Genomic DNA, 10,166 nt, shown 5'->3' on the forward strand with positions numbered 1-10,166 from the left:
GACTGGGTTGGCTACTTGGCTTGACCCATGTACATATCTTATACACACAAATTTCACATACCTAATTCGTACAAACCAACTAACGAATGTTAAAAAAAATCTAAAAAAAAGTATATATACTTTTAATAGTATTACACCAGATGTATATAATATCGTAGATGTGTATAGCAGTTAGTTTATTTTTCTTATTAAAGAATCAATATATCTTTGCATTTTCTTGTATATCTGTGGTGTGCATATTCTTCACTAGAATACAATCTGACCTCCAACAGTTCGGTTCCGTTCCATCCATGTACAAACATATACAGCTAGATTCCATTTCTACTTCTACTTGTACAGTGAAGTGAGTTGATCAGGCCGGTCCAGCCTGCAGCTTAGCTAGCTTGCATCGTGATCATTGAGCTGGAGCTGAATGACCTTCTGCTGCACCGTCTTGTACTCTCGGCTCCTGGACCACTCGTCGATCTCGCGGGCTCGCATCACCGGCAGAGGATGCGACAGCTCTCTCGTCTGAGCGTTCCTGCACCACACACACATATGCATATGACAAACACCAAATTAATCTCACCAAGCAGTAGCAGCAAGTTAAAGCAGCAGCTGGAGTAAGAAGATGTTTGTTTGGCTGACCGGATGTACCAGCCGACGGGGTTTGACGCAGCTTTGTCGTAGGAGCGAGCTTGCTCCAGGAAGGCGTCCACGTTCAGCTGGTCCGCAAGCGACGGGCACCCTCCGGCCAGTTTCATCAGCACAGATATCACAACCTCTTGACAATCAATCAACACGCCCGTTCAGTCACATTAATCATCACCGAGTAGTAAGTACTAGTACACTGCTACAAATCCAATTCAGATTTTGATTACTACCTTGGGGTCCTGCACTACAAGAAGAGCCGCTCGATCACAAGTCAGCTCTGCAGCCCGGAGCCACCTGTAGAGCTGCTCTTCCAGAAACCCAGCAACCATGCCAAATCCTGGTAAGATCAATACATGCATCTGATGGATTAATACTAGTGTACTCCCAATTTAAGGTTAGTTATTCAGATGGAGATCAGCTTACCAGGGACAGAGTATGCTCCCATTGTCAGTATGTTGGCAAATGTAAGCCACACGCCATGGTCACACTTGAGGTGTCCCAGTTCATGAGCCAACACAGCCTAGCCAAACACACAAATCTTCACACCATGAGTTACTACTAACACCATAGTCTGATATGATATCTTCATGGTTTACAATGCAAAGACTGAAGAGAGCGGGTTAACTGATAAATAAACACACAGCTACTGATGATCACAGTCATGTATCTACCTGCAGTTCTTTTCTAGTGAGCAGCTCCACAAGGCTTGTATGAACAACTATGAATGGCTTTTTGCCACTGATTGCTAAGGTGTAAGCATTAGGAACAGGGTTCTGCCGAATGTACAAGTCAGGAGCGTCTGTGTTCAATAGTTTTGCTGCCTCGGTCAAGATCTGATGAAGATCTGAAAGCTGAGGAAAAGAAACAAAAGTGTAAATGCCGCAATGGAGTAAGAAAAGAAATCATAAGATATATAAAAGACATGAAATGGTAGAACCAGTGTATGGTTGGATATCAGCGTTACTTATGCTCATTGTTTGTGCAATGTTCTACAAAAAGTTTTTTTTTCCCAACAAAAGTAATTTATAATATATCCATGGATTTGTCTGCATGTCTTATGCGTGCTTCTGCCTCTCTTTTGCTAGAATAATTCCATATTCATAGCGGAAGTAATATTATGATTTACATGGAAAAGTTAAGCCTCATGGCTTTCTATCGGTACTACTGGTTTGTCCTTTTTTTATCTTTGATGAACTATTTTCCCCTTTCAATGAGGTTATCTGTTATTGCAATAATAAGTTAAGAAATTGAAAATGGCTTAAAAATGATTAACATGAAAAGCGCACCTGGTTTTCAGAGACTAGCACAGACGATCCAATGTTCTGAAGTACCATAACTTGCTCAGAAACTGGTCCTGCATTAGCATTTAGGTAAAAAGAAAAAAAAAGATTAACAGCAAGAGAAAGGCACAGTATGGAGCAGTAAATAACACTGTGAAGCAAATATTAATTCAGCTAAGTTAAAAGAGTTACAAAAAGGGGAATTGATCAGTGAAGGATGATAATAGTAATTGATAAGGGTAACCTAAGGATGGGACTAAAGCTGAAAAGAAGAGAGGGGAATTATTGAGTAAGTGGTGGTGACCTAGCAAAGCCTTGCCCATATCATTAAGCCCTGGAACTGCTCTCAGCAGCAGTGTGTTCTGCAGGCCAAGGAAGGAGAAACTCAGCAATCATCCATCATCATTCAGGAAGGACATACTTAATCCTTGTATTACATTACATATATACTACAGTAGGCATGATATATCATAAGCACTGCAGCAGTGGAAGCAGGCAGTAGCAAATTAATTGGGAATTCACCTGCTTGTCCAGCGGATGGCGGAAGTCGTCTGCATCAAGGCCCCGGGCGGCGACGGAGGCGCCGGCGCGGGCAGAGATGACCTGGCGGCGGGGCCGGTGCCAGTTGCGGCGGACGTGCTCGTGCTGGTGGGGGAAGGTGGAGGCGGCCGGCGGCAGGAGGAGGCGGGGAGCAGAAGCAGCCGCCGCCGCCGCAGCCATGAGGATGAGGGCAAGCAAATTAAGCAAAGTAAACAACGAGGGCGACGACCACTGCGCGGTAATTTCTGCTCAGCTGGTAAAATACTCTGGCAATTTCCCGCCGTTTCTTTTTTTTTTCTTTTCTTTTTTGTATGGTCACAGATGATGCAACTTGCAGCAAACAAGAGCAGCAGCTGATTTTTTTTGAAAGATAGCAGCAGCTGAAATTGACGAACGAGTGATGCGAATAGATTCATCGCCATTCACCAGGCAGTCAGTTAAGCAAAGCTAGCAAGCAAGCAAACAACGCCACTCGATCATTATCAAGCAAGAGCAGCACGTCGCTGTCTGATCCATCGACTGACGTGTTCCATCTCAAACCGCTTAATTACCTAATAGCCTTCCTCACGGCCGGAATGAAGCCCTAGTAGTTTTTTACCTGAAATAATAAATTAACAAATAATGCATCGTCAAGATAGATATATATACATACAGATAATTAAAGTCTAGAACTAAACGAATGCGTATAGCAATTAAGTAGCTCTTCCTTCTTACTATAGTTCGACAGCGATTAGTAAGTACAGTAGAGTTCTTTTACCAGGTACCAACCACAGTGTGTAGTAGTAATAAGTCACTGCTGACGTCTCCTGCAGCCTGCAACGCGGCGCTTCATCGCGTTCGGCGTCGGGAGGAGGAACAATAAACGTAGTAGTATATGGTTAGAAGAGGTGGGCCGCGAATGGGCCAGCCTAGTACACACAGTGAAAACAAAGGGAACGTAGAGTAGTACTTTTTAGAATTTTTTTCGTTTTTAGATTTTTTTAATATTTACAGAAATAATCTATCGGCCAAAAAAATTACAAAAATAGACCCTGCCGCCCCAGTGGTGGGCAGCAAGCTGACGTGGCAGACGGCGGGTCGACCGCGCCGTCTGCCGCCGTCGGCCAAAATTGCAATTAGCCCCTTGCCGCCCATACAGAGGGTGTATGGGCAGCAAGGGGCTAATTGCAATTTTTGCCGCCCATAAAGAGCTTGCGGCCGTACTTTTTGCATATGGGTCCTAGAGGGCGGCAAGGGACACAGATGCAAAAAGTACGGTCAAAAGATTTTTCTATGTTATGTTAATAATAAATAAAGAAGTATTTATTGGTAAAACTTGTTATTGTTGTTATAAAAATGTATCGAAGTTGGTTGTTTCGCAATTTCATATGTTAAATGAGGTATTATTTTGTACCTTATTCGACGTATTAATACTCGGATAATTAATATAGGCCTATCGCAGTCTCGGTCGTAGAAACATTATATGGACTTAAACAAGAAGAATTATGTAACATGAAGAAATAGTAGTACAATTTGAACATGATATAACTATTTCCATTGCGATTACATAGATGATATTAGATTCGAACTAGGAGGGAGGTAGTGCAATAGTTGAACACAACGACGATGTAGTAATGGGACAAGGAAGCATGACAGTAGAAATTTCAATATGCCAAGTTGTCCGATAATAGCTAACCCCTACGTGAGGATCCCTCTCCTCTCTCAAACCACGCTTTAGTAACCCTGTATTGCTCTGCTAGTTCAAACTGCACAACACGGCTAGGTGGAGTTAGAACCCTTCTGGTGTCTATCCATTCTTTGTATTGACATCTCCTTGGTGGTTCCTGGGAGGAAAGAATAGATGTAAAGCGAGCAAAGTTAGTAAATGTTGTGAGAAAATAATGATTCATATAATCAAAATATTCTTACCATGAAATCGTCGTCAAGAATATTTGGACAAACAAAGAACCTTCAACCCAATGTTGTAGGCTTTATGGAACGAAGAACCTGACAACGATCACCACACCTGCATCTTGGACAGGCTTCCCATGGAGGGAGTGTCGTAGTTAGCACCCGCCAGTCGCTCTGTTGTTCACGACATTATCGTTCATAAGCCGCTTTTCTCTGTAAGTATTGCTCAGTACTTTCGGATACGAAATACCAGCGACCTTCTTGTAAACAAGTGGTTAGGTCGAGAACGGGATTTTCTATATCGACCCACTCGATGTATGCGCAAGCCGTAGTGCGGGTCTGCCGAATAGAGTAGTGTTACAAAGAATAAAGCGATTGCCCATACGGAATGAATAAGCATATGCAGATAATAAAATACCTCACGATCATAGTTAGGGCACCTAAAAAAGCGCCTTCCTCGAATATCAGGATTCCTCGAAGCCATTAGTTGGCATCGATCACCGCATAGGCAGAGAGGACGCTGGCACCAAGGTGGTAGTAGGTATACACAAGGATCGCTACGCCAGTTCGGATCCTCAACACCCCGGTGTCTAGCCATTGATGAAAGCCGGTAGGATTTGTAATGAAGCAAGTGGGGAAGAGAGTACTGAATGTGACTGAGTTCTGAAAGATTGTGAGGCCTCACTCGTTAAGGCGACTTATATAGGCGCAAAAAATCGAGTGATATCCCTGACATGTGAACGTGGTGGGGCATGGTGGGTACGCCTGATTGGCGCCGAAAGTTACATGCCTGATCGGCGTCGAAAGTTACATTGGTCGTATGCGGCAAATGGCGGGCAAATACTCGTATCGCACGCGAATAAAGGAGGCTGCATCGGTGCGGCAGAAAGTAGTCGTGCATGCGCCGAAAGGTATCGTGCACATATAACAACAACGTAGTCATTACACAAGCATACAGTACTGGAAAGTGAAGCAAATAAACAAAGAGAAGACTGCTCTACTGGCCCTGCCCCGCGCCGCGACCACGCTTGGTCCTCCGGGCCTGTGCTCGCACGTGGTCCTAGGAGTAGGTGAAACGATCTGGTGGCACAGCACGGGTAGCACGAGTGTCTGGCGGAGGAGTGGCCTGCGCCTGGTCCTGCGTCTGCACCGGCGGTGCGCCTCCCAGCTGTGAGGGGCCGATGACGTCCTCTGTCGAGCCTGAAGCGAAGTCAAAGTCAGTGATGTCGAAGAGCAAGGTGGAAGCCACCAAGCGGTCCGACGAGGTCCCAGCATGGTCCAGTGGTGGACCCTGACTCGACGTGCGCACTCGGAGAATCGAGCGCATCGACTCCACCATCCGCGTGTACGTCGTCAGGTGCTCCTCTACGGGTACCGGAATCCCCGCGCCTAAACGTTGGATCGTCGTTGAATCGTCAACGACGACCCGGTTGATGTCGTCGACCTGCATGGTTAATTTGTTCGTACATATTCGTCAAATTTGACGAAGAGAAAGACATGATAACATAAAGGAATGGTGCGATGCAGGGTACTCACAGCACGAGCGAAGTCCTGGTCGTGGTGCCTGGCGTAGAGGTCTCTAGTGCTCGCAACGTGGGGCTGCTGCTCCAAGGGAGCGAAGGTGACCCTAGTACGGGTGCGTGGCTGGTACTAGCGTAGGTAGGCCTGGTACGCCTCCTCAGTGTGTGGCTCTCCCTCGTGGTCCACGACCTCCTCGGTTGCGAGCAACTAGTCCTCAACAAAAGTCGCCAACTTGGTGGGCCAGTCGCCAGCTGACTGCTGACCCTTGCGCGAGTACCTGCGAATTAATGTGTCATATTAGTGTGAATCGACAGATGTTACAAATTATTGTGAACAGATAGATTTTAATGCAACAACTCAAAGCGTAGTGAAAGATCTTACCGGTGAACAGCAGCTGGGACGGTCGTCGGAAACGGTACTGGAAAGGACTGACGGAAGCCGAACTGCCGCATCACGTGGAAAGGGGCGTGAGGCTCAACGCAGATGTCGAAGACCATCGGAACTGTAGTCATCCAGTACGCCTAGTCCCTGGTGCAGAGTGTGGACAAACCCAGCGGCGCACGAGCCTGGGTAGCCGCGGCACTGTAGGGTTCCCACACGACGTCAGTCGGCAGAAGGCGGTCGAACTCCATAACAAACTCAGGATACGACCACCTAACCTGGACGTGAGCCCATCGACGCTGCAATACGAGACGATCGATGTGATGTACAATGAACTTAGCAATTAACTTAACAATACGTGAAGATCGATGCAACGTACCTGACGACGGCACCACAGAGTACCTATCGTAGGGTAGTCGACCTCTGGTCGCTCCGCGTACAGTGACTTCTCGTACGCGTGCTGGTCCACCTCAGGGCGGCCGATCGCAATCCTCTCAGCTTCCCAGATAGAAAGAAAGAGAGGGCGCCCACCAAAGGTCGCGCTGGGATCCGTCTTCGTGCAAGCCTCACAAAGGCCACGGTACAGAGCCGCCAACAACACGGAACCCCAGATCCACTGAGGCACCTCGCCTACAGCGGCGTCGGCGATGCTCCTGGCGTAGTGCATGAGTCCCTTGTCGACCGCGTGCCCGTGACCGCCACAGAACATCACCCAGCCAAAAAGTCAGAGCAAGTACGCCTCCAAACAGCGGCTATAGGAGTACTCGTCGGCCTCCGCCTGTAGCTGCTCGACCTGCAAGCGTTCGATAAAATGTTAGGCACATTAACTGTGGACTAAATATGTAGTACGCTTGTCATTTCGGTAAAAAACACTCACGGTGAACTGAAGCAGCCACCTCTTTGTAGGTCCGATGTTGCGGTGGTGTGCCAACGGCTCGAGCGGGAGATGCGGTGCGCGCTGTACTAGTGCGAAACGTGCCGTCAGATCGTCCTGCTAGTCCACACCCGTGGTCACTAGCCCAACAGCGTCTCCCGCGAGCGGTAGCCCCAACAAGTACGATACGTCCTGTAGGGTAGGGGCTACCTCACCGCACGGCAAGTGAAAAGTTTGCATCTCTAGCCTCCATTGGTCGACCAAAGCTGCTAGGAGGGACCGGTCCACAGTCCATCGTCTGGCCGGGTCCGCGTCGCCGACGGCAGCCTCCACCAGCCGACACATCGATAGGAGGCCGGCCTCACGCAGCCTGCAATAACAAATTAATATGTCATTATAAAAATTATTACAACGCAACTAATTTATAGTAATACACTGTTCGTACCTCTCGACAAATGAGTCGTGAACTGTAAGTAGCTCACCGCACGTCCGTGCCCGGAACGTCCCAAGCTGAGCCCCCTGCACCGCAGTAAGGTGAGACCGGTGTCGGTGATCTATCGCCGGGTCCAACAACTGAGGTGTATCCTGACGTGCCATCTCTGAAAAATATAGTGTTTCGTGTTAGAACAATTCAAAAGGTAGTAATGTAAAACAAAAGATAGCTTGTAAAATTATGAAATAGTAATAAAATCATGAGAATAATTATGTACAACAAGAGTACAGGCTATTTAAATATAGCAAACGTTACTAAGGGTACATAACAATGACGTGCAATTTAACATATATGTAGAGTTCAATAATATAACATAACATAACATAACATTACGTGTCTAAGTCCGACATTACATCAGTATACCTAAAGACACTAGGTGCCTTAGTCTGACGTTACATCACGAGACATAAAGACATGACATGCCGAAGTCTGACATTACACGACGAAACATAAACACATCGATAAGTTCAAAACAAATTACAAGCAAAGCCACATTGCAACATAGAACATAAGAACTACACCATGTAGCCAGACGTGGCACGATGACGCCTAGGACGTGGTCGAGTGGAGGTAGTGCCTTCACCCGTAGGGTGAGCTCCATCTACTGCTGATCCTGATAGTCATGCCTCTGCCGCACTTGGTTTCTCCTTGTCTTTAGGACAATGCTTGTAGGTGTGCCCACGTTCATCGCATTTGCTGCAACGCTTCACCCTGCCAGCCTCCGACTCGTCCATATCGTTGCGGATCCGACGAGTCCTCCTCCTTCCAGCCTTGCCTCGAAGCTTCGATGGGTCAGGAATATTGAGTACTTCATCGTTAGTCTCTGTGAACTCCCCAGCTATGCCGAACCCATAAATCCCGCCGCTCCATGTATGATATATTGCTTGCTTACTAAAGTACTGTGACACATATACTGCATCTGGTATGCCACACTCCGCTGCGGCAGCAATGACATGGGTGCATGGCTTGTGGAGCAGCTTCGGCTTTGCACAAGAGCAATGACATGTGCCGTCGGCTTTGAGAACACACTCTTGCTTCACTCTCTTGCGGTAGATACCCCTGCCTGCCTTATCTTGACATAGTATCTCAAACCTGTGTTGTTGGGTACCTTGCACTAGAGCTCGATGTTTCATGGCCTTTTTACACAACTCCTCTAGCTTTTTCTGCATGAAAGTTCCAAACAAAATGCTATTGTTCGGCATAGAGGGAAGAACTGCCTGGAACCGATCCCTAAAATACCTGCATGTCCCATGTAAAATGAACTCCACTATGCCAACTAGTGGCAGTCCACGGACACCGCGCATCACCCAGCTGTAAACTTCTACCAAATTTGTTGTCATTATTCCATATCTAGCACCACCTGTGTCATACGCCTTGGCCCATTTCTCATTTGGTTCATGCAGAATCCACTGAGAAAATTTCCGAATCTCCAATCCAGTTCTTCTAACCAATGTTGGACTATCCGTTGGGAGAGGTCCAAGAGCTTGAGGAGGGTCAGCAACGGCGGTCGATGGAGCCGCTGCACGCTGATCACTGCATTTGGCTGTCAACTCATCTAATCTCTTCCAAAGCTCATTGAATTTTTTCTCCTGGTTCTGATTGCATAGCCTCTTGAACATGTTCATGAGCTCCTTGTTCTTGAATTGCTTGAAGAAATTAGCTCCCATATGACGCATGCACCACCTACTCTGTACATCTTCCCAACACCAGGGTATCCTCGTTCCATACTCCCAAACTGCAACTCTTCTATCGCTCGCAGAATGCCAGCGTGCCTATCATGTATCAGGCACACATTTGGCCTCATACCAACAACTTTTGTTTTAACCAATTTCAGGAACCAGTACCAGCTATCGGTATTCTCACTCTCAACAAAAGCAAATGCCAAGGGCAATACCTGATTGTTCCCATCTACCCCTATTGCTGTTAGTATCTGGCCCCGATACTTTCCTGTCAAGAATGTCACATCAATGCAGAGAACAGGACGACAGTTCACGAATGCCATCTTGCATGCATGTTGTCACACCCCAAAGTTCTTTCCCAAGCCTAAATTGAAGTTATAAATGGTCTCAAGAAAATACTTGTGTAAATCAAGAGAAAACCTTAATAAAGTAATACAAATAATAATCGAATCTGGCATGTGGAATTTTTCTTGAGTTCTACATGTCGAAATTCACTAACAGGATTTTTAGTGGAATTTTCAGAGCCCTAGAAATAATTTTAACCAATTAAAATTGAGCATGCAATATTTTAATTCCAGGGAAAATCCTTTTCTTCCTTTTTCTTTTTCTTTTTCCCCTTTTTCTTTTCGAGTGGGCCGCAGGCCCATTCTCTCCATTTTCTCCCCCTCCTCCCCGCTGGGCCGGCCGCAGGCCGAGGCCCAGCCAGGCCGCCCCGCCCCCCCTGGAGTCGCTGCCGAGTGGGCCTGCGTGCCGGCGCCCCTTTTCCCTCTCTCCCGAGCCGCTGACCGGTGGGCCCCGCATGTCGGCATCGCGCCCCCCCTTGATGACGTCAGCCCTGGGAATTATTGCGCAATAAATGATTTAAGGACTTTTTG

The 10,166-nt window shown here is 47.0% G+C and overlaps 1 protein-coding gene across 1 annotated transcript; it reads right to left on the reverse strand.

Annotated features, from left to right (window-relative positions):
- Positions 1-101: 101 nt before the first annotated feature.
- On the reverse strand, positions 102-2,881 carry LOC127763258 (plastoglobule-localized metallopeptidase 48, chloroplastic). Its single transcript, XM_052287910.1, has 8 exons — positions 2,436-2,881; positions 2,218-2,275; positions 1,920-1,987; positions 1,305-1,484; positions 1,057-1,153; positions 864-970; positions 628-761; positions 102-520 (listed from the first exon to the last, which is right to left on the reverse strand). The coding sequence occupies exons 1-8, from the start codon at positions 2,631-2,633 to the stop codon at positions 379-381; spliced, it is 984 nt and encodes a 327-aa protein (XP_052143870.1). The 5' UTR covers positions 2,634-2,881; the 3' UTR covers positions 102-378.
- Positions 2,882-10,166: the final 7,285 nt, after the last annotated feature.

Source organism: Oryza glaberrima, chromosome 1 (genome assembly GCF_000147395.1).
Source record: "Oryza glaberrima chromosome 1, OglaRS2, whole genome shotgun sequence".
NCBI lineage: Eukaryota > Viridiplantae > Streptophyta > Magnoliopsida > Poales > Poaceae > Oryza > Oryza glaberrima.